Consider the following 25600-nt stretch of genomic DNA (forward strand, 5'->3'; position numbering starts at 1 on the left):
TTAGAAACACTTGTCGTTTGAATTATCTGGACGAAGAATTATACTTATTATATCATGGATGGTTAATGTTAGTTTTACATATTAGAATTGAAGATACGCCAGAAATTCTAGCTCCTGCCAATGTTTCTTAGAAGATACTTATGACCTAAAGAGAGATATATTATGCACATCTATAAGGTACCTAATTATAGTAAATCTACAACGTGAGTTCGAGATACTAGCTTGATCAAATAATTCGTAGTAGCCCCCCCTCCTCCTGCCCTCCTCTCTTAGTTTTTAATATAGACATTTTATAACCGACCTTGATAATCCTAGCCCTACCAGACCACCAGACTATCATAACACCCTCTAACAGCAAATCTAGTAACGAAAAGAAGATATGCCAATATCAAGGAAGCTTCTATTAACCGATTAACATGAATGCCAATTCACCCCCGCACTTACTACCAACTATTTTGTTAATATTAGGCCGTGCACGCTCCAACGCCAACCACAAGTCTAGTCTATCTCCCCCCTAACCCCGTAATTCCATAGGAAATCCACAAAGAAACGAAGCTTGAATTCACGCAGTAATCCGGGGTTTCCGGGCATCAAGCTGCAAGGACGCAGACGTCGCCTCAACAGCCGGCAAAGCAGCCACCATCCTTGCATGAGCCAATTCCTCCTCGATCTCCGCCTGGCGGTTCAAGTAGCTCAGGTAAGTCTGCCAGCCGACGGCAACGACGCCCGAAACGACGCTGCGGTACTCGACGGGGACGAACGTGAAGGTGAAGGCGGTAACGGCAGGCCACAGCTTCCAGGCGTTGACCCAGCTGACAGGGACGGTGCGGCGGATCCGATCCCAGGTCTCGGCGATAGAGTCCCCGGATAGCAGCGCCTGGGCGCCGAAGAAGTAGCTGTTGAAGGTGGGCGTGAAGACGAGCTGGTTGACGACGATCTTGACGCCGAGCGAGAGGATGTGGGATGGGTAGTTGAAGTGGCGGGAAAGCCAGACGAACCTAGACAACTGCGTTAGTTCTGATGTTTGGCTTCGTTATATCACGTATTAGGTACCCAGGAAGGCACCGATGATGCACATGTATTGCCCACTGTTCAATATATACCTCGAGACATAGGGTAATAACGATCTAGATCCACGACCAACCGAAAGGGGAGGATAAGAAAAATGAATACGACTCACCACAGAAAGGTCGGCACAGCAGCTACGCCGCCAATAGCCATATTCCTAGCACTACGTTCCGGCACGTAGTCCTTGCCACCTATACGCTGCGCACTAACATCGGCAGCCAGATAAATAACAAGCGCGGAGACGATCTGCGTAGCCCAGGGTCTTTTCCGCTGAGCACGACCGTAAGCTTCGCCGGCGCGTGTCAGGGGGCCGAGTCTCTGCCACAGGGGTACGGGAGGAACTGGTGTGCTACCCACCGGGATCGGATCCCCGGTTGGCGGTTTTTGTTTCGCGGCCTCGCCTCCGTTGCCGGGCTTCGGACCGGGAGTGCTGGACTGGAAGCGCCGGGGCGTTGAGCGTGGTAGACGTCCGACGCGCAGGTGCTCTAGGCGCTGCCGGAATATGCCGCGGAGCAGCACGGATGTAGAAAGTGGCATGGTAGCTTAATTGCGGCGGGTGAATTTTAAGTTAAGGGAAGGCGTCTAAAGGATATGTTCTGGGGGTGGTTATTTTATTTGCACGGGTATACTAAATGATCAACCTTTTTTTCCCCATCCGAATGCAAATGTAGTCTAGGAAGCTAAGTAGAGATCGAATAGTTAAGGAAGAAAAGAAAAATATGTTAAGGTAAGTATTTTGCGAAACGAAGGTGGGAAACTTGTAAATGGGAGAAAGGAAATAATATCAACATATCTAACCTAGACTCGTTTGCGAGATTTCGGAGTCACACAACTCGCATATTGATACTCCGAGTGTGTAACGGCTTTATAAGATGCTACCCGGTTAGGTTATAAAGTTAATGGCGTCGGATTCTACTCGGTCTTAGTCGGAAGTCCGAGGCTTAAGGCTTAACGGGATGGAATTCCCAACATCTTGGGAACTTATAAACTTCATAAACTTCATCCGTAGCATTATCCATTATCTTCAGCTACTATTAATATTCCAAGTATATAAAAACTCGGGTTTCTAATTTCTAATCGAATAATCCTTACGCCGTCGATGCCAAAAACTGCATGATTTGCTACAACCTCCTCAAAGGTATCTAAGCCAGTCCATGGATATACCTATATTAGGTTATGTCCCTATTAATCTAACTCACCACTCACATACCCAATCTGCCTCTGCGCTCTGGGTCCTGCGCCTGCTATATTCGCAGCTAATGTACTCTGGCTATCAACTAATTTCCGTTGCTCCTGTATTCTATTCTTGAGTCTTGCATCTGCTACCTGGTCTAGGCGCTCTAATTCCTCCCTCTCCCGGAGTCTTATGCTGCTTAGCTGGTTTGCGTTGCCAACGCGTTCGCTGCCCACGTCACGCTCCCACTGGAGCATACGGCTTTGCTTCTGTGCTTCAACGGCAAGCTCCGCGTCGGCGAGAGCCTGCGCCCGTGTTAACCCGGCGTGTGTCAGTGCCTCTTGATGCTTGACCTCGGCTACGTGGCGTGCGCGTTGCTGTCGCATTGTGCTGTTGAATAGTTCTTCTTCGACGCGCGCGCGGTCCTGTATAGCTGATAGGTCTGCGCTGTGCGCCCGTTTTTTGCGCACCTCTTCTAGCTCTGCTTGGTTAGCCCAGATTTGCGCTTGCACTGCCGCTAACTCTTTATTCCGCTGAATCGCGAGCGTGTGATCCTCGTTTTCCTTTTGAAGACGGACTAATCGCGCCTTACGTTCCTGTTCTTCGAGTTGGATATTAGTCGGCATGCCGATAGCATCGTCAGGCTGCGGACCGGAGTTGGAATAGTATACATCAGTCCCCCGGTTTGCTTTTAGCAGTGCTAAGAGCTGTGACTTGTGATCCGAATCTGGTAACACGCGCTGAACATACATAGTGGGAGAGTAGGTGAATTTGCCATCATTAAAGTAGTTGAATGGTTTATTAATGTATCTCCACATGTCGGCCCGTAGCAGGATTTTCGTTGTGGTCAAGGGGTCAGTTGATTCGAGAGCTAAAAGGAGGACGGATTTCCCATCAGATTGTAGCGTGATATCGGATTCGCTCTGGAGGAGGAAATTTATCGCCTTTTCCATCGCTTTTTCTCGGCGAGGCGTCATCTCGCTGAAGTCAGCGGCGTGTAGGCATAGCTCTCCAAGTGCACTCCGTCCACCATGCAGAGGGCTGGGAAAGTCAGGGTCATGTCTATATTCGACCAATACTTGCATGGCTTGCAGGTTAAGCTCTCGTGCTGCATTGTGAAGTGAGCCATCATTTCTCGAAGCACCTGCCGCTAGCAAATTAGACATTATGGTGATAGCCAAGTCACCGCCGATAGAAGATGCCATAGACAAGGGGGATTTCCCTGTCGCATCTGTCACGTCAACTTCAGCATCCGCCAGCAGTAGAGACTTCACAATATCTTGCCGACGGTATTGTATGGCTAGCATAAGAGGAGTAACACGAGAGATGGGAGCTTCAAAATTAACTTTAGCACCCCTCTCGATCAGTAAATTGATAACTCCGCTACTGATTTTCTTCTGAGGTTGAATAAGGGCCCACATGAGCAGAGTAACAGTCTCTTCTTCCTCTATCTCCTGCATTACTCTGCACGTTGTCAGTTGGTCATGATAGAACCCGGCATCTAGTAATGCCCCGAGAATCTTCGTAGATCGTGGGAACTGGTTTAGAGCTTTGACGAGTATAGGCTCCGAACCAGTTTGGATGAACGCGACATCCATCCGGTTTTGTCCATCACCGTATTCGACGAATAGTGTGATAAGATCATATATGTCATCTTCAGATGCGGAAGCGTCGAATACGCGAGGTAACGCAAACGTTAGCGCTTGGGGGTTGGGATTCTCGCGTAGGAGTCTTTTAAGAAGATTGGGATCTCCTTGCGCAGCTGCATTCTGCAACGCCTCTCCGTGGTTGTAGTTGACGTCGGCGCCGTGTTTGAGGAGCAAATCCACAAAGTCGTTTGCTAACTGCGCATGTGTTTCGATGTATAACCCAAGTACTGTGGCAAATGCTGATCCAACTCCATCGCCGATAGCACCTTTCTCTAGTAGGCATTTGGCAACCTCGTAGCCCCGACCAGATAACCACGACGAAACACGATCGGGCGCAAATGCCCTACTGAACACTAAGGAGGTGTCCTCGACAGTGATTTGAGTATCTAAGAGCTTGGAAAATGCTGATGGAGATAGCGTTGTAGTCGCGTCAATTAAAGTCTGGCAACCATCTGCGGTAGCAGAGGCACGGTGGTTTACAAGAAGCTCGATAAGTCTCTCGTCAGGATCTTCCTCATTGACAGCACGGTTCAGAGAAGAATGAAGAGCGCTGGGAACCGGCCTTCCTGCTTGGAAAACCCAATTCATAATGGCAAATCTCGTGTCTCTGCTTAGGTCCCAGCAAGCATCCATCGCGCGGACCAAAGTGTGAGAAGATGGTCGTTTCTGACGCCCACCGACCTCAACAATGCCTAATAGCATCTCCAAGCTACCCAAAAAGGCGCTCCTCGCTGCTTTTTCGACAGCCTCTCCATCATTGTAATCAGGACTCGCCCCGTACACTAGCAGAAGTCGGACGAGATCTTTCCCGTCGTCTCCATACCTCCCAGCTGATACGAGTTGAGCGTCGACTACTTCTCCAGAGACTCCCACTTGCAAGAGCAGTTTGAATATCTCTGCTCGCTTCTTCAAGTCTCCTACTTGCGTAGCGGCTTGAAATCCTCTCTGCAACGTTTTTTGGGCGACTCTTGATTCGCCTGCTAGCAGCATTGCGAGGACGTCGACTGCCCCTGCCTTGCAAGCTTCTATGATGGCCTGGCCGTCCTTATGTTCTACGCTGCCCCCATTCTGTACTAAAATGGTACCGAACTCTACGTCGCCATCGGAAGCGGCTGCTAATAGCGCATCCGATACTACTTCTCCCGATGCGCCAGCTTTTAGTAAACTGATAGACGACATGCTTCTCGATCTTTTGTTTTTGCCTCTCGTTGCCTGGGCAAAACTTGTGTTGAGAATCTCAACGGGGAAAGTCTTCTTGCCTAGAATCAGCTCTACGACGTCCTACTTTTCTCCCTTGACAGCTTCGATCAAAGCCAGGCCGTCTCGAGTATCTGCACGGGCTAAGAGAGTATTGATGAGCGGTATGTCGTCTGGATAAGTACTGACGGCAAAGACGAGAGCTCTATTCACTTCAGTTGCCGGTATACCGCCTTCTAGGATTTTTTGCGCGAACGTTAGTCTATCCATCAATTCACGAATGCGCAGGGCGTGAGGCATAGCAAATGCCATCGAAGTAGGGGTTGGAGTGGCTGTGAATAAAAGCTCTACCAGTTGCATGTTTGCCGCGGCCACCGCTCGACACAACGCCTCGGCATTCATAGCATTGATATCGGCACCGTTTGCTAGTAGGACTTTTATTGAAGAGAAATTTTGGTCGTGCGAAGGTACTTTTAAAACAGCTAACACCTCTTGTAAGAGCAGCTTGGTGGCCGTATCCTTCGACTGCGTTCGGCGTAATATCACATCTAGCTTTTCGGTTTTACCTGTGGACATTGGAAGATTTCCTATACTCTTTAGACCCCGTTCTAGGCTACTAGCATTGGGCTGCCCTAAACATAGAATCATTCCTAGAATTTCCGGATCGGAATGTAGCGCGGCACGCTCTACAGCTATCCCCTCATTAACATTAACATCCGCATTCCCTTGCTGCAGTAATGTTTTAAGCAGTCGTTTATCTGGCAGATCAATCTGTATCGCTGCCTCGACAGCTGCCGATACTTCAGGTCCCCCCTGTGATGCACCGGCTGCTAAGAGCATGTTGATCATTTGAAACCGTATCGAGCCTTCATCGACTTCCATAGCCCTAGGAATCGCCTTGGCTGCTACCTGGATTGTGGGCTTGCTTTTGAGCAATCGTTCTAAGAGTCGGACATCCTTCTGTGAAATAGCTGCCGTAATAGTGTGACCTTCGTTAAAATTTACATCTGCATTATAACGAAGGAAAAGGGCGATGAGCTTCTCATCTCGGTGCGGTGGTTGCTCGTCTATGGCGTTCTCGAGGGCCGAATGAACCGACGGTCCAGTAAGTCCAGCTCTTAGAAATAACTCCGAGGTCTGATACCGCTCAAGGGGGCGTAGATTCCGCACGCTAGGGAAGATCTGAGCGAGAGCAACAGGATTAGGCGGCTTATTCGAAAGAATCAAGTTCGCAATAGCTACGTCCCCTTTCTTCACAGCGATCTGCAACGCTAGGGCACCTTTATGATCTGTCGACGCAATCTCATGTCTCTCAAATACCATGCTTCGCGGACCTTTCCGAATATCTTTAGCCCCGACGATTTTACCTTCGGGAAACAGCGGCGTGAGAAGTATTTTAACCGCCTCGACGTCGCCGGCTTCTACTGCGTCGATTAGCGCCTCATCCAAGGGCGCCCCGGATGCACCTTTACGAAGTAGTAGATTAAGGAGAGAGTGACGTTCTTCAAATCTCAACTTTTTTGGCAAAAGCTCTACGCACTCTGACGCATAATGAGAGCTGAATCTAGATTTCCCACTTAACATAACCTCTACCAAGTCGACTTTTCCCTTTGAGACAGCTTTGCGAACAGCGATCGCATCCTGATATTCGATTGATGCACCATAAGAGACCAAGAGATGCACCATTTCGAGAAAGTAAGTGGCGCACGATTGTACCAGGGCTTTCGATACCAGATCACCTTCCGCCCCGGCGCACAACAAAATCTCCGCCATGGCCATCTTTTCGTTGGGATTGATGTTTTGGTGACTCATGAGCTGGTCAAACGCCTCGTTAAGACCGGGTTGGGCTGGTGGTTTATTACCGAGAACAATAGCGAGGACGATATCTCTCCGGCCGAGAGCTACGGCAGCTTTCAACGCGGCGGCACCATCGTGATTACCGTCTGCTGTTGACTGGCCGAGGTGCATTACTGTACCCAGACACCCAACCCTCGCTGCCTCAACCATGGATTGTGACATCCACGACAATGACGGCCGTCCGTCGGATCCCAGAATAAGCGCGACTAGATCGGGCTGGCCACCAATGGCGCATACCTGTCGAAATGCATCTTGTCCGTCGGCAGTCTGAGCTACACTCGCGCCATATCTTATGAGAAGTGCGACAATCGCCGCGTTTCCACCACGAATCGCAGTTGGCAATGCGGTATCTAAGCTTAAAGCATCAGCGTAGGGCAAAAGAACCTCGATCATTTCATAATGGCCATTCTTGACGGCTATTTGGAGCACTTGGCTGCGTTCGGCTAGATCGAGACTCTTTCTTCTGCTTAATAAACTAGTTCGACTCTTCTGCGCCAAGTTGAGGTTCCCTCCAGCTAGATTTAACTTGAGTATTAGGCATTCGGCAACGCCTGGTGATCCTTGGTTCGTAATATGAGCCACGAGGGTGCTATAAATTTCTCGGTATTCCCATGTCTTCTTTTTTGTTGTGAAGGCACGCGAGATACTCCCCTTCGGCTGGTGACCTTGAGATTCGCTAATGCGCTGTCTCTTAAGTAACTCTTCTGCTATAAACTCATCGTTATCTGTCCGGTAGGATGGCGGCTGATCAGGCCTCGGCAAGGGTGACGGAGGAGGTTGACTAGTTATACCCCATTCTTCGCCCAGTGCTTGAAGTCGCGCTTGCTTATTTTCCTGAATATATGTGCGCTCCATGCTATAGATGAGACCAGGCGCGTAGCATTAAGCGAGTAAAATCTTCTTTTAGGGAGACATAGGAGAATACTACTCCCAGATGATGTCAATGTTGAATTAAGCTACGAGCTTGGTCATAAATGCAAATGTACCCCAGTAAATTTAGAAGATATCTTAGGTAGGTATTTAGAAGATATCTATCTCATAGCCTTTTGGTAGCTATATTTTGGACTAAAGGAAAAGGATGAAGGCAGTTGATAAATTGTGGCCAACGATCTGACGGATAATAAAATTACCAGGTAAGTAACGAAAATAAAACGCTATGCTTCAATCAATGCAGATAATTGATTATTTCCTGTTTACCAAGAACGAGGTAAACGAGTGATAATAAGAACGAATGTGATGTTGAATAAGAATAAAAAGATACGAGTAACGAGTAAAAGAGAAGAAAAGACATGAGATGTTTCATTACGCCTCGAAAGTTATGAGACACGCCAGGGTCCAGGAGAGAAAAGAGCTTAAGCCACATCCAGGGGTCTTGAGAGTCTTGGGAGTTTTGGGAGTTTTGGGTGGATCTACGAGCGGGAAACATGTGGAGCCTAAGCTACAGGCAAGGTTCTTATAGGTACATTATATTAAGTAGAGATTTAAGTAGAGATTTAGGTAGAGATTTAGATACCACAGATGGTGGCTGTGAAAACATTTCCGTCATTTCTCCATCTAACCTCGTCTAATAGTAACCTTGTTTAACCTCGTCTAACTTCGTGCTGCTGTGAACTGCCACGCATCCCTCGGTCTCTGATTCGCTTACCGGCCTGCCGACCTGCAGTATGTGGGATGCCGTCGCGTCCAGGCAGTAATATAAGTAATTATTAGTAACTACGTGTGGTAACCATCTGCAGTTTGCTGCGTACTATACTCATGTTGCCCAACTGATCACCCTTCTCATGGTGGTAGCGAGTACCACAAGTACGTTGGTTTAACAGCTGATTCGACACCGTCTTTCTAGACAAGCGTCTTGGTAGACGGGTAGCTTAAAGCGTAGAGTGGCTATGCATACTCTATCTATCGGGTTGAGGTACGTAACCAGAATATCTTGGGTTGTAGTTGGAAGTCTTGGATAAACGAAACTGCAGGGATATCGTAGACGACGAGGCACAATTCACCATGTATGACAAATCGGAAAACAGCTGGGTTACCCTTGATTGGATGGAAAGGAGTGCACAATTCATGTTCGATGACAACTTGATGTTATCATCATCTAGTGGCTCAGCTCGAGCGCAACGCTCATAAAATCTTCATCTGAATACTAACGTAGATTTACTTCTATCACTATCTCGACTCTTTAACATTATTCACCTAACCTGTCGACGGGAGGCGGTTCGCGTTTCGGTATCAAGGTGGAGCTCTCGTCTATTCTATAGGTAAACGCGCAAGGATCAAATTGCATTGCCCAGTCAAATTAAGTTGCTAATCAACTCTCACCAATAATGCGACTTGGAGTAGTTATCTACTCACGTATCAAGAGGCCTTACCCTTGACGCCGGCTAGTAGTTCGGCTGGAGGCTCCTGTCGGTATCCCTTCGGGTTGTTCGACACCCATCTCCATAGATCCTCGCATGCCTTCTCCATGGTGAGCTCTGTCTTCCACTGCAATTCCTGGTTCGCCCGCGTCGGGTTGGCAGTGAGATCTAGCACATCGCCTTGTCTTCGTGGTACTACCTCATATGGCAGGTCGCGGCCGACAACCTTGCTGAATGCCTTGATGATCTCGAAAACGGTGCTACCTCTGCCAGAACCTAGGTTCCATGCCTTGACGCCGGGCTTGTGTTCACGAAGATAGTTTAACGCAACTAAATGACCCTTTGCAAGATCGACGACGTGGATGTAGTCGCGGATGGCAGTTCCATCTCGGGATGAATAGTCTACGCAATATTTTTATTAGTGTCTTCCATATCATCAAATTTTTGGGACCAAGCCTGGCTTACCATCTCCGAAGACTAGAATTTTCGGCCGATCACCAGTCGCAACTTTGCCCAGCAACGGCAATAGGTTATATGGTACGCCTTGAGGATCCTCACCCATAATACCGGTAGGGTGTGCACCACACGGGTTGAAGTACCGCAGGTTAGCGCCATTCCATTGCTCAAACGGCTTGTCGGCCTTCTTCAAGTTCTGGCGCTGCGCACCGATAAAATCCTCGATTATGTTTTCGACAATAGCCTTGGTTCTTCCGTAAGTGTTTGTAGGCCCAATAGGGCAGTGCTCAGGAATGGGAATCATGTTCTCGAAACGAGTCGCGTCACCGTAGACCGTTGCTGAGGAGGAAAACACTATGTTGGTAACATCATGCTTCTTCATGGAACCCAAGAGGGAGATAGTACCACCAACGTTTACGCGGTAATACTCGAGAGGGATCTCGGCAGATTCGCCGACAGCCTGGTTCGTAAGTCAGCGACATGGCATAGGCGATGGAGAGTTGGCGAGCTTGCCTTGAGCGCGGCAAAGTGAATAACGCTGTCGATTTGGGGATGAGCAGCAAAGACTTTGTCGAGCTCATCTTGCTCTGTTAGGTCAACTTTGTAGAAAGTTGGCCTCTTGCCGGAAATGAGCTCGATGCGGTCGAGAGCAACCTCGGACGAATTGTATAGGTTGTCTACAATGATGACTTCATAACCATGCTCAAGCAAGGCAAGCGTGGTGAAAGATCCAATGTAGCCGGTACCACTATTTGCGCATGTTTATTAGCATAAACATATAACTTAATTGACGACTTGTCTTTGTTCTAGGATGTAATAATTATAAAGGAGCGGCGCGAAAAGAGCGAAGAGGTATACGAATAGGTTCAAAATAAACTTGACTTACCCGGTAATCAGAACAGTTCCTACAGCCATCTTTAAAAGTTGAACAGACCAATTGATGGGATGAAAAGGATAGAGGATACGAACCACAATACAAATCGAGGCTTATAGAGGGGCACCTGTTTATAGAGGGGGGGAGGAGAAGAAGATGTGCGATAGATATGCGATAGAGTCGCGACTTTTGGGGATGCGGCGGTCAACAGCGATCTCCATTTTAAAATTGGAACGAAATTGGAGGGGTTGCGGGTTTGCCCCTCCTTCCGATAGATGTATTTTACAGTAGATAAACCCTATTGGGACTGTAGAAGATGCAGTAGCGGGGTTATAATTACACAGTATGAAGACATTAGAGACATAGGAGGACATACATATGTATTTAAGAGGACATGGGTTATTAACCATCAGTCAGTCGGTAGTCTGTTAGAAGTTATCACACAAACAGGTCAGATCAACGCTATACATTGTGTCGCCATTAACATGGATAATTTGACTTGTAATTTATCTACCTTGGTATTGATACCGCATAAGCTTTTTGTAATGACGATGCGTTGACGATCTATAAGCTTCTGGATAATTACTAATAATATGAGATATTATCTCAGCTAGCTTAAATTAGAAATTGGAAAAATGGTTCGGGGGGAAGTACTTCCTTTAGCCACACCTTTTTCTAATCAATTACACTCCGGTATACCTTTCCGAAAACATTTTTCAATCTTTAGTTTAAGGCGATTTTGGACATTTTTCCCTTAATTGGTATAATAATAATTAAATCAATTGAAAATATTAATTTTAAGTAAATAAAGTCTTTATATAAGAAATAAGTATTAATTCGATCATTTAAATAGGTTATTATATATAAAACGTACGCGTTTTAAGTCGAGATTAGCTATAGTATCGGTTGCAACCAATGCGATAGCTGTAATAAACGTTAAAGCTTATAACATTATAACGCGATGTCGTATAAGTATGTAAAAAAGACGGGAAGGTAGCGAAAGCAAAGGATTAGCCTCGAATGATTAGAATATAAGGTATTTTAGACGTGGTTGTGGATAGTTATGGGTGTAAACGCGTGGGTATAGGCGCATGGGTATAGGCGCGTGGGTGCAGGCGCGTGAATATAACGTTTTGAAGCTATTTAGACGTTGAGGCTTACGATATTATAACGCGATGTCGTATAAGCATATAAAAAAGGTTAAAATGTCTGGGCAATTGAATAGATAGTTTCGGATTAAAAAATAGAAGGTATTTTAAACGTGGTTATGGGTGGTTGTGGGTATAAACGCGTGGGTGCAGGTGCGTGGATATAGCGTTAAGACTATTTAAACGTCGAGGCTTACAATATTATAATGCAATATTGTATAAATATGTAAAAAATATAGGAAGGTAGTTAAAGTAAAGGATTAGTTTCGAGTGATTAAAATAGAGGGTATTTTAAACGTTGTTATTGTTTATTATGTTGTTGTCAATATAGTTTTATTAAAAGTTTTTAAATGTGTATCAGGTGCGGTTAAAAACCCCAAACGTCTCTAAGATTAGAGTTCGAGGAACGCCTCCCCCACAACCCATAAATACAAATATACGGACTAAGGGTTTTGTGGCGTCTATGGCGTTAATAAGGGGGGGAGGCGGAAGGCGAAGCCCGCTCCTCGAATTTTAGTTTTAGCATATTAAGATAAATGAGATATGTTTATTATATAAACAGGTGCATATAGTTGATTTATTAAGAGATAAGTTCCAAAAATAAATTCTAACGTTATTATGATTAATGTAAGGGAAATCCAAACCGTTTGTTTATGTAAATGGGATGAAAAACCAAGGATCAATGATCGAACTATAGTACGCCCTTTGTAATAATTTTAACTTATTGGACATGCACGTTACAAAACATAGGTTATATGACGTTACAGCTAGGATTATATAACGTAACTAATATAAAAAATAATATAACTTAAATCGATAAAATCGTATCATAAATAAACCATAAATATTTTATAAGTTTATTTTTAATGTATAAATACTTATTTAAAATAATATTAAAATAACGTTAAATAATATTAATTTACAATTAAATATTATAATAAAAAAAAAAAATTTTTAAACTTTTTTTACTATTAATACTTCTATTATTTTTAATAAATTACGTTATTTTTAACCATATTTTTAACTTTATTTATTTAATTAAAATAACTTTTTTTTTTTAATTTTATAATATTTTATTATTTAAAGTTTATTATATTAAAAAATAAAAATATAATAAAATATTAAATATATAAATAAATAATATTAATTTATATTTATTTTTATATATAAATTTATTTTTATTTAATTAAAAATAACTTATAATATAAAAATTTATTATATAACTTTTTTTAATTATATTATTAATTTTAAAATTTAATATTATAAATTTATAATTAAATTTAATAATTAATATTTTATCGTACGTTAAAAACTTTAAAATATATGTATTGAACAGGTATAATATTGCAATGATATTATATATAAAGGTTTATTATATAATCTTAACTTTAAAAACCATATAAGATCTTTAAATTATTACATTTTCCTGATTATAATTATCGATATTAATCCCTTTATTTCGAACAGTAAAATAGTTAAATATTATATATACTTATTAATTTTATGGTCATTTATACCTATTATATATACTTTTTTCCATATTAAACATATTTGTTTTTTTCTCTTTAAACTTATATTTTATTTTTTAATTAATATAACTTAATTATATATTCAAAAATAAAATATTATTTTTAATTATTAAAAATATTTTTTATAAAAACCTAATATGTTAAATATATAACCTTATTCCAAGAGTTATCCTATTCCTATTTAATAATAACCACTATAAAATTCAAACCCGTAACCTTAATCTTAAAAAGACCGATTAAATATTAATTAGTTAAAATAGCTTTATAAACTAGGAAACTAATTTCGAATACCCGCTAGTATAATATACAATTAAAAATAAGGAAATTATAAAAACCCTAAATTTATTGGATATTAATAATAAACTGTTATTGGAACCTTAAAAAATATTTTTATTTACCAATATTACTTAATTAATAAAACTTTTATTAAATATAAAATAATTATAGTTAAATTATGCCGAAGGAATATAAATAGCGTTTAAAAAACATAAAACAATTTATAAATTAAAAAGCTCGAAATAATAATTAATAGGATAGATTTATATATTAAATAATATTAAAATATTAAAAATATAACGATAGATAATAACGTATAATTTATAATAAAATAAATATAAAAGATTACTAAACTAGGTTTATTTAAAATAATAAATAAGATACGATTAAATATTGGTATAAAAAAAACGTAAACCAAAACGCCGCTCCATGGCTATATTATTAAAGCTAATAATATAATGCAAATAAGGGATAAGTCCTATAATTATAAAATCTACCTAATTAATATTATAATTATATTAAAAGATTTATTAATTAAACTATTAAATTAAAATAAATAGTATATTATTAAAACTATTACGGTAATCTTATTATTACTTACTTTATTATACTTTTAAATAGCGTAAATAAAAACCAAATCTACAACTATTTACCTACAAAATAAACTTTTTGCCAAAAAGAAAACACTCCATAAAAACTAAATAGCCGATTAAACGTTTATGGATAAAGATAAATATTTCCTATATTTTTGCATTAATTATATAACATGAGGATATTATTATCATTTATTACCAAATTAAATACTCTTTATACTTTAAATATAACAGAATATTGATTAATCCGTTAAGATTATACTTAATTAATTTTAAAATAACGTTACTTTTGCCTAAGATTAACCATTACATTAAAAAATAATATTTTAACTTAAAATTTAATTAAACCTATTACCCCTTAATATTAATATTCTGTTTTTACCTATTATATTATTAACATTATTAGCTATTAGATTTATTTATCCTAATTAACTAGAATTTAATATATATAAAAACGTTTTATACATATTATTTAATAATAAACCGGAATAAAAAACTTTCTTTTAAAAATTACCACTTAACCTAAAATAAATTTAAATTATGCAATCTATTAATTAATCTTAATAAAATATTGCATCGTTAATAAATAAAAGAATAATATTTCTTAATAAAAAACCAATTAATATTTAACCAATTATTTAATAAACCTATTTATTTATTATTTATATAAATATACCTAATACGTTAATAATAAATCTTATTATTTTAGGATAACCAACTATCCAAATATCGGTATAAAAACTAATTTTTAATCTAACATTACCTATATATCCCTACCAAATCGTTTTTCTTAATTTACAAAACTATAAAAATAAATTATTCAATAAAATAAACGTTACTTAATAATTAAAAGATATTAATAACATTCTTTATCAATATAAGGTAATTAATTAAAATTATATAAGAAAAATTAAATCTTAAATAATTAATAATAATATATATAAAAAAATTAATATAATTATTAATAGTTTAATTAATTAAAATTAAATTTAAACTTTATTAAAAAAGAAATTTACTATATAAGACCTTTATTAATATAAATTTTATAAATTTAAACTATAAAATCTTAATAATAAACCTATAATTAATAACTTTATTAAATTATTAAATTTAATTACAAATTATATTATATTTTTTTAAAATATTAAAAATAATATAATTTAACTAATTAATCTTAATAATTATATTAATATTATTTTAAAATATATTGTTAATAAAACTTTAAAAAATATTATTTATTTTATTAATTTATTGCTTATTAATATATAAACTACATTTTTTAATCGGATTAAATAAATAATATAAAAATAATTTACTAAAAAAGTTAAATTATCGAGTTAATAATAAGGTAACAAAAAAAATACGGTTAATTTTAATAATAAACCGTAATAATTTCAAATTAATCGGTTAAAAAAGAATAATATTACCAACCAACTTTAACCAAAGATTTTTACTAAAGATAATAAATCCCAAAACCTTTTAATAATAAATAATTTGGTAAAATATTTTAATATTATATAAATTAATATATAAAAAACTATATTCGATTAAATTAAGTAAAAATTAGCTATTATTAGGGATATATTATTAATATTTATTTATATATTACCTTAAAATAGTTTTATTTAATATTTTATTTAATTTATATAAATTAACCAAATTTAAGGTTATAAACCGCTCCAATTATTTAATTATTATATAAAGAATTTTAAAAAAGCTAAAATATCCTTATTTTATTTAAATAATTACCCACCTAATATTTATTATTTTTACGATATTTAAAAAAAACCCTTTTTATGTTATATAATATTAAAATATCTAATATTATATAATATAAACGTTAATAATTTCTTATATTTTAACCGCAACTAAAATATATATATTATAGGTAAATATAATAAATAAAGAATAATTAAAAATTTTAATATCTTTAATCAAATATAACAATTTGCTAAAACTAATAAATAACCTATTAATATTATAATTTATAAATATATTGTTAATTAAAATATTAATAAACCTTATATTAAAAAAAAAGCTAAATATTATATTAAAAAAATTACAATTAAATAGTAGATAAATTAGTAATAGCCCACCTTTAACACTATAATTGTTTAAAAATAAACTAAATATGTTTTACCTGCAATATTAAAAATTAAAATAATTAGGTTTGGAAATAACAATAAAACACCTAATTAATCCCTTTTTAAATATAAATAACTTCCCAAAATTATAAATAATAATAATATTGTATATATTAAAAATATAATTAAAAAAAAAATTTTTAACCAATTAAAAATTGCGTTAATAAATATTAATATAATTAAGCGTCAAAAAAGACCAAATAATAAAACTATTAAAATTAAATATCTCGAATTGCTTAAATCCAAAAAAGCTAAAGTAATTATACCTAATAAGAATGATTTAAAAAACCCTAAAAAAAATAAGCACATTAATTAAACAAAAAACAATAAATCCATATTAATAAAACTCCTTAATCTATACAATAAAGAAATTACGAAATTTTGAAAAATAAAGTTTAAAAAAAATAGCAAAAAGAAATTTAATATAACCTAGGCCGAAATAATGAAATTTATGCCTAAATTTAACAAATTTATACTTTAAAAATTAATTAAAAACTTGTAGGATTAAAAGATCGCCCTTAGTTCATCCATTAAAATTATTAAAGAATAAGTTTAAAAAAATGCCAATATTAATATTAATTTTTTAAAAACCAATAAATTAAAATAACCTAAACTATTTATTCTATTAATAAATAAACCTAAACAACTTATAACTAATTAACAAAATTTAAAACTAATTCCTTTATTATTAAATAATTTAAGCTCTTACTTTAAACCATATTTAAAACTAATAATAAAAGTTGGACTTTATAAAAATAAAAAGTTAATTATTGGAATTATTAATATAGAAGCTAAATTATTTATTATAATCCAATCTTACGCTAAAGAACATAATTTACCCTATAAATGTAGTAAGATGTTCTTAAAAAGTTTTAATCGAAATAATATAATTTCAATAGTAAAGTATATTAAAGGTTTAATATAGTTAATTAGTTAAACTTTACTGTTACCTATTTATATTATTAAAAATAAATATTATATAAATAAATTTATATTAAGCTTAAATTTTATCTTCCAATCCCGATTAACCATATTAATTAAAAATAGTAAAACCTTAATAAAAATTATAACTTTTAGCTTAATAATAATTAAAATACTTTTATTGTTTAAATTGTTAAATAATTAGATTTTAGCAGATTTTATTAAGCCAAATTATATATAAGAAAACTTTTAGCTATTAATAACCAAGGCCTAATTAGTAGCAATTAAAGGCTTAATAATTTAATTAATTTAACTTCCAGTAATTAATTAAATATTAACTACTATTATAAAATAAATTTTATTAAACAAATTCTTATAAATAATTATTTTATAAATAAATACCTATTTTTTTTAGAAGAAGAAGAAAAGGTCAAAATAATATTATTTAATAATTAATTTTTTCTATTTATGACGAAAATTTCCCAAAATATTTGGGATTAGTATAAAAATAAATAACAAAATAGTTAAGTTATCTAAATTAATACGTTATATAAAAATAAGTTTTAAAAGATTTATTTAATAAACGATATACCTTTTAATAAATTAATATTTTCTAAATTATTAAATTAGAAAGATAAAATATTCGAAAAAGCTTTAAAAAATATTAAAGGTTTAAACTTATTTAAAATAGATGGCTTATATTATAATATTATCTTTAAATTTATTAAAAAATTGCAAAGAATATAATTAATCCTTAAATAATTTAAAGTTTTAAAAACTAAATTAAAAAATATAGAATTTATTAATTAAAAAAAAGAAGTATTTATTAAAATCTTATATTACCGCGAAAAAGTTTTAGCGTAAGATTTTATTAAACTTAGTAAAATTAAAGACGAAATTACGCCACCATATATTATTAAAATTGTTTAATATAAGGCCTAATAGGTTAGAAATATCTCTATCTTAACATCGTTAAAAGATTATATAATTAAGATTTTATACGATAAAATTAAAGCAAAAATATTAAAAAAAAGCTATAACCTTTACCGTAACGCGTAATTCGTTATTAAAAAGAAAAATAGTAAATTACGTTTAATTAATTTTATTATTAAATTAAATATTTAAATAATTTGAAATATGTTTTTATTTAAAGATTATAATTTATTTATAAAAAAATTTGCAACTTACGTTATATTTTTATACGTAAATTTATTTTTAGGATATAATTAATTAAACCTTTTTATTTATAGCCGAAATATTAAACAGGAGTAGGATAACTCTTGGAGTAAAACTATACACTCAACGTATTAGGCCCTTATAAAAAGCATTCCTAATAGTTAAAGATAGCACTTTACTCTCGAATATATATCTAGGTTATACTGATCAAGGGATAAGGCATAAGCTTAAAGAGAAAAAAACAAATATATTCAATGTAGAAGAAAGTATGTATAATAAGTGTGAGTAACCATGAAACTAATAAGTATATACAATATTCATCTGTTAACTGTTGATGATGAAAGAAATTCCTATCCATGATGATGATCAGGAGAATGCAACGATCCAAGGACCTTATATGGTCCTGGAAGCTAAGATTACATAATAAACCCTTGCATACGATGTTACTGCAACACTGCACCTGTTCAATATAATAATATTTACTACTCCAATTAGATTATTAAAATTTACAACTATTTTGATAAGTATAATAAATTTAGTTACTTATTTTTTTAAAGTAATAAATTATATATTATATAATTTAATCCTAAATATTTATAAACTATTTTTTAATAATGTTGGTATTAAAAACTTAAATATTAAATACGATAATTAAAAAATTTATGTAAGAATTTAACGATTTATATTTAAATATATTAAAAATATAGTATAAATATTATTAAATTTTGAGTTAGTTGGAGCTATAGCGAACTTAGTTAAATCTAAATTTTATAAATCCATAACCGAAATTATAAGGTTTATATATAAATTTAATAAATAATTTTTAAGAAAAGTTAAAGTTTTGAAAATCCTCGAATGAAATATATGTAAAAATATTTATAAAATCCGATCATTTTTAAGCCTAATAGTATACTTCCATATTTAAATTAAAAACTATACTATAAAAATCTTACCTTTAATAAAATTATTATAAAAAAGGAAGCTATTTATATGGGGAATTTTATAAATCCAAAATATAAATAAACTAAAAAAAGCGCTAATAAACCTACCTTATTTTATTATAATCAATTATACCTTAAATTAGCTAATAATATTAAAAATAAATATATTCGAAAAGAAATAGGAATTAATGTTAAAATAGTTTAATAATTAAAGGAATTTTAAATTTTATTATTATAAATTAGGAGTATAAAAAGGAGTTAAATTTAGGTACAATATTATAAAATAAAAGTATTTCTTAATTATAAAATTGTTAAAATAATTAAGAAATTATTTTTATAATATTAAATTTTTAATTAAAACTAATGCAAAAATTTTAATCTTTTAATTAAACGATAGTTTTATTAATTTATTAGGCGTAGCGTTATTAAAATGGATTATTTATATTAAAATATTTAATTTTAAAATAAAATATATTGTAGGTAAACGTAATACAATAGCCAATACTTTATTAAAAAAACTAAGCAAATCTTTTAATTAAAAAAATAAAAAATAGGAAGGAAATTTAAACAATTTTATTAATATTTAATTTAATATAATTATCTTATTTCTAATTAATTTAAACCTATTAAATAATAATAGTATTAATTTATAAAATAAATTTTAACCTATAGTATTATACCTAATTAATAATTAAAGTATAAAATTTTAAGAAATTATTCGATTTTTAATAACGTTAAAATTATTAAAAAAGTTATTTATTGATTAGACGGGAAAAGGACAAAAAACTTGTATAAACTTTAAAAATAAAATTTTAAAATATATTATATTTAAAAGAATCTTTTAAAAAAAGGGTAAAAAAAATTAATTAAATTGCCAAATTATTAATTATAAGTTTATAAAATAAAAACTTATTATTAAATTTTATATTTAATATAATTATAAAGGATAAGATTTAATATATTAATATATCTTTACTATATACTATTGAAAGGGAATGTTTAAATATGTTACAAACGCAATTAAAACTTATTTACAATACTAGAAAATTAATCGTAATAAATTATTTAATTAATTAAGCCATTTAAACCTAAATATTATTTTAACTTATTAGATTTTAAACGTATAGTATATACTTGATAACTATAGCTATAAAGTAATCTTTAAAACATAAAAATAACTATTTAATTATTTTAAAACAATATCTCTAAGATCGGTTAAATTTGAAAACGTTATAAAATTTATAAGGGAAAAAATAATTTTATAATATAATTAATTGTTAAAGATTAAAATAAATAAAAGCTTAGAATTTAAAAATGAAATTATTAAAGTTTATAATAAATTTAGGATTAAAAGAATAGTTGAACTATCTTATTTCTTTTAAACCTAAGAATAAATTAAAGTAGATTATAAATTGATTAAATTTAAACTTATAAAATTAATTAAAGAAATTAGTAAAGGATAGATTTAATATTTGAACGTTATAGTGTAAGCTAATAGGACAATAATTAAAGCTAATAGATTAAACCTATATAAAATTATTTATAATAAACATTTTATTTTTCCAATTAAAATAGTTATATTTTCTTAAAAAATGTTTAACTAAAAAGAAATTAAAACCTTAAAAAATTTAATTATTATATATATATAAATAATTTAATAATAATTAATTAATATTAACTGCGTTATTTATATTATTATTAAAAAATAATAATAAATAATTAAAAGGAATAATTAACAAAATATGTATAGATTAAAAAAAAAGCCTTTAAAAATCAGCGATTTAATATTACGATATAACACTTTTAAACATATAAATATATTTCGAAAACGTTAATTATAATATAGCTGGTAAGGTTCCTACGTGATTAATAATATTTTAGAAATAAATAAATATATTATTAAAAATTTAAATGGAAATAAAATTTAAAGAATAGTAATAAGAAATAGTTTAAAATTATTTATATAAAATTATTAAAAATATTAGGAACCTATCAACCCCAAAAATAATAAATAAACTAATAAATTAATTATTAATAATTTTAATTAAATTATTCCTAAAATATTAAATATGAATATAGTAAAGTTTGAAGAAAATAATTATAAAATAATTTAACAATTTAAAAAATAAATTTAAATCGAAATATCTAAAAGAATAAAAAAAGGTTATAATAACTATATTAATATTAAATTTAATAAATTTAAACCAAATAAAAATAAAGGAAAATTAAATTGTTATTTATTAAAAATAAAAATATAAAAATCTAAACCAACTATTTTTCTTTTATTATTAATTAATTAGAAAATTTATAAGGTATATATATAAAACGTAATTTAATTAATTTAATATATTTATTATTATTAAATTTTATTATAATAAAATTATTTTATTTATTAAAAACCTTCTATAATAACAAATTACTATAATATTCTTTTAAATATAATAAATTCTCTAGCATTAAATTTTTAATAATAAAAAAATCCCTATTATAATTAACTTTTAAGTAATAAAACTAAAATTCCTGAAATAAACATTACTTTACTGCAAATAAATAATTATTGCAATTATTACTAAATTAATTAGGTACTAATCGGTAGCTAAAAAATAGCTATATATTAATATAAATCGAAGATTTAAAAAACCGGAAATATTTTTTATAAATATAATATAAAATTTTATTTAAATAATTATAAATTTAAACGATTAATTTTTAAATATATTTTAAATTTTATAGTTAAGATATAATCTACCTAATTAAATTACCTTAATAAATATCTATATAAATAAAAAATAAACTATTTATAGGTTAATTTTAAATATAATTAATATACGGCGTTAAAATTTTTAATAATATTTAAAATTGTTTATAAATAATTATTTAATAAATATATTAACTAACTGCTATATTATCGAGAAATTGAATAGCTATATGTTTAAGTAGCTATATTTACTAATTATTAAAAACGCGTATCAATTATTAAACGTTAAGTTATTTATAAACCAAAAAAATGGAAGATAAAACTTTTTTATATTATTAATTATTTACCAATATTTTATTATTTAAAACTTATTAAATCTTTAATTAAAACATTTTAAAACCTTTAAATTAAAATAAAGCCTAGAAATAAAAATATTATTATTATTATTATTATTACGGATATTATTATCGTAATTGTTAAATAAAACGTTTAAAATATTGCAATTAAAAGAAAAAATATATAAAAATAAAAAAATAGTAAATTTTTTAAAAGTTTTATTATTAATAGTTTTAAAAAAAAACATTTTAATTAAATTACCCGAAAATAATAAAATTCGAAAAATAAAGAGTTATTATAAACGATATATTATTGCAAAAATAGCAAAATAAACTTACAATTTAACTAAAAATTAATTAAACGTTAATAAAAAAAGGTAAGATAGTTATAAAAGTAAAAATGTATTTATTTTAAAAAGATTTAAACGAAATATTTTTTAAAGGAAAGAAGGGTAGGAGGAAAAAAGGGTATTTATATAAATCGTAAATATTATAATGGTTACCCTATATTAAAAAATATAAATATTTGTACGTATATATAACACCTTTTAATTAACTTATTAACCAATTAAGGCTTTCCTAATTGGAAATAATAAGGTTTTAAGATATAATATAAAAAGATTATTAACTATATCATTTTATTATTATCCTATTTTTTTTTTTATAATATTATTAAAAATATTTTATTTTTTTAATTAAAATAACTTTTATTTTAATATTAAATTCAAATTTATTATATTATATTATATTATTACCTATTAATAGTACCTTCCTATTTTATTATTATTAAAATGTTTAATTTTTTTTTTATTAAGCTAAAAATAAACAATATTTAATTAACCGCGTATAATAATATTAATTTATTTATTTTAGTTATTTATACTAACTTATTACCCCGTCCCAATAATTATATCAATTTTAACTAATAACGTACAATTATTACTAATAAAATTATATCCTTAAATAATTAATTTAATAATTTATTTAATATTTAAATATTGCTGTTAAAGATTAATAAAAATAAATAGAAAAATAATTTATTTTTTAAACTTATTTATATCCTGCAAATATATAAAAAGAAGGAGTAATTTTATATTAAGTAAATATTAGCTTTATAAAAATTAACAATATTTAATATCTTTAATTATGTTAAGGCTTATAAACCAATATTAAATTAAATATTTGGTTATTTATTTAAAGGTAGCTTTAATATAGAGATAAGGCAAATCCTAAAAAATCTTTTTAAAATAATGGCTTTTTTAATATTTATTAATCTAACCGATTCAGAAAAAAAAAGAAAAGCAACTAACAAAATTTATTACTACCTCTTTATTATTTATACATTTAAATAAAAATATATTTATATATTTAATATAATTAAAAATAAAATTACGTAATAAACTAATTATATTAATAAATAATTAATAATAACGTTTAAAAAGTGGAAATTAATTTACGTATCGAAAAAAATAGCTACATTTAATATAATAAAGTAAGAAAACAAATAAACATATAAATATTAATATACCCTTACAATATATTTAATTATAAAAAACTTAAAAGCCTTACTCGATAATATTAAACGTAAAGTAAATATTTACCCCTTACTTGAATAGTATATACAAACACTTTTAACTTACCTTAATATTAAAATAATTAATAAATTAAGTAAGAGTTTAAAATTACCAATACGCCTATAACCTTTAAAAAACAAAAAGTCCAAAAAAAAACTTAAATTAAAACTTTAACCTTAACTTAAGACTTTTATTACTTAGATTAAACCTTTAATACTTAAAGAAATATTAACCAAAGCTTTAAACATATCAAAAATACCAAAACAATTAATAAAACTATTTATTAATAATAGTAATATACCAATCGAAGATTTTTTAATTATAATAAATTTAAATAAACGTTATTCTTATAACCTTAGCTTATATAAAATTAATTAATATAAATATGGGAAACTTACGCTTTATAAATAAATTATTAATATATATAAAAATACTACTAACCAATTACAGTTTAACTTCCCAATTAAATAGCTAGGTTAAGATAAATTTAAAATATAACTTAATTAAATTAGGCTTAAATTTAAAAAAATTATTAATTAAACTAAAAGTTATGTTAAACACGTTGTTATAAGGGTTAAAAAGTGAGTTAGGATTATCAAATTTAAAAATAAAAATATAAAAAATTTAGATTATTAAAAGGCTTTATTTTTATTAAAGGTATATTAATTAATAAATTTTGCGTTAAATATAGGGTTTATTTATTAAAATTACCTTACTATGGCTAATATTGTTAACTTTAAAAAATATTAAATAAATATAATGTTATAATAATATTATATATAAAAGTTTATTATATAATCTTAACTTTAAAAACCATATAAGGTCCTTAAATCGTTATATTTTCTTAATTATAATTATTAATATTAATCTTTTTATTTCAAATAATAAAATAGTTAAATATTATATATACTTATTAATTTTATAATCATTTATACCTATTATATATACTTTTTTTTACATTAAATATATTTATTCCTTTTTCTTTAAACTTATATTTTATCCCTTAATTAATATAACCTAATTATATATTCGAAAATAAAATATTATTTTTAACTATTAAAGATACTTTTTATAAAGACCTAATACGTTAAATATATAGCCTTACTCCAAGAGTTATTTTACTCCTATTCAATATAAAAAACCTTTATTAAATATTAATAAAAATTTATTAAATAACATTATTATAAAAGGCGTATTATATATAGCTATTAAACTAATATTTAATATATTTAATTTACCCCACTTGCTCCATCCGGCCGGGAATGCTAAATGGTACCTCTCCAATTAGGTACTCTTAGGTAAGGCAAGCAGCTTAGGTAATATATATTAGGTACAATAAAATAGGTACCTTAATGAAATACAGCTTGCCAAGAAATCGTGGCTTACGCGTTTAACGTTTACGTCCATGTGTGGCGCCGTGAATTATCAAGCCCGACTTTTCGATCTCGAGACCACCTAAGGTTGTACCTACATTATTAAATTGTTAAATTGTTACCTAAATAGGTTGTTCCATATGCGCGGCGCGACGCGACCGGATAACTTCAAGCTTGGAATTCTATGTATGCTTGGAATTCTGATACCCTAATTCCTCCCTCTTCTTAATTTATTTCCAATTTTGAAATATACGATCAGT

General features: G+C 30.7%; 4 protein-coding genes across 4 annotated transcripts; all 4 read right to left on the minus strand.

The window, feature by feature from the left end:
- Positions 1-562: 562 nt before the first annotated feature.
- On the minus strand, positions 563-1605 carry GL218_03651 (PXMP2/4 family protein 1; the record flags this gene model as incomplete). The annotated part of the gene is made up of 2 exons (XM_033580222.1): positions 563-998; positions 1181-1605. 2 exons carry the CDS (start codon positions 1603-1605, stop codon positions 563-565), a joined length of 861 nt encoding a protein of 286 aa, XP_033436699.1.
- Positions 1606-2253: 648 nt separating this feature from the next.
- Positions 2254-5070, minus strand: GL218_03652 (uncharacterized protein; the record flags this gene model as incomplete). Its single annotated transcript, XM_033580223.1, has 1 exon — positions 2254-5070. The coding sequence occupies one exon, from the start codon at positions 5068-5070 to the stop codon at positions 2254-2256; it is 2817 nt and encodes a 938-aa protein (XP_033436700.1).
- Positions 5071-5172: 102 nt separating this feature from the next.
- Positions 5173-7800, minus strand: GL218_03653 (uncharacterized protein; the record flags this gene model as incomplete). Its single annotated transcript, XM_033580224.1, has 1 exon — positions 5173-7800. The coding sequence occupies one exon, from the start codon at positions 7798-7800 to the stop codon at positions 5173-5175; it is 2628 nt and encodes an 875-aa protein (XP_033436701.1).
- A 1500-nt stretch (positions 7801-9300) lies between these two features.
- On the minus strand, positions 9301-10673 carry GL218_03654 (Bifunctional protein gal10; the record flags this gene model as incomplete). Its single annotated transcript, XM_033580225.1, has 4 exons — positions 9301-9704; positions 9768-10218; positions 10272-10506; positions 10645-10673. 4 exons carry the CDS (start codon positions 10671-10673, stop codon positions 9301-9303), a joined length of 1119 nt encoding a protein of 372 aa, XP_033436702.1.
- Positions 10674-25600: the final 14927 nt, after the last annotated feature.

This window comes from Daldinia childiae (genome assembly GCF_008694065.1).
Source record: "Daldinia childiae strain JS-1345 chromosome Unknown Scaffold3, whole genome shotgun sequence".
In the NCBI taxonomy this organism is placed as follows: domain Eukaryota; kingdom Fungi; phylum Ascomycota; class Sordariomycetes; order Xylariales; family Hypoxylaceae; genus Daldinia; species Daldinia childiae.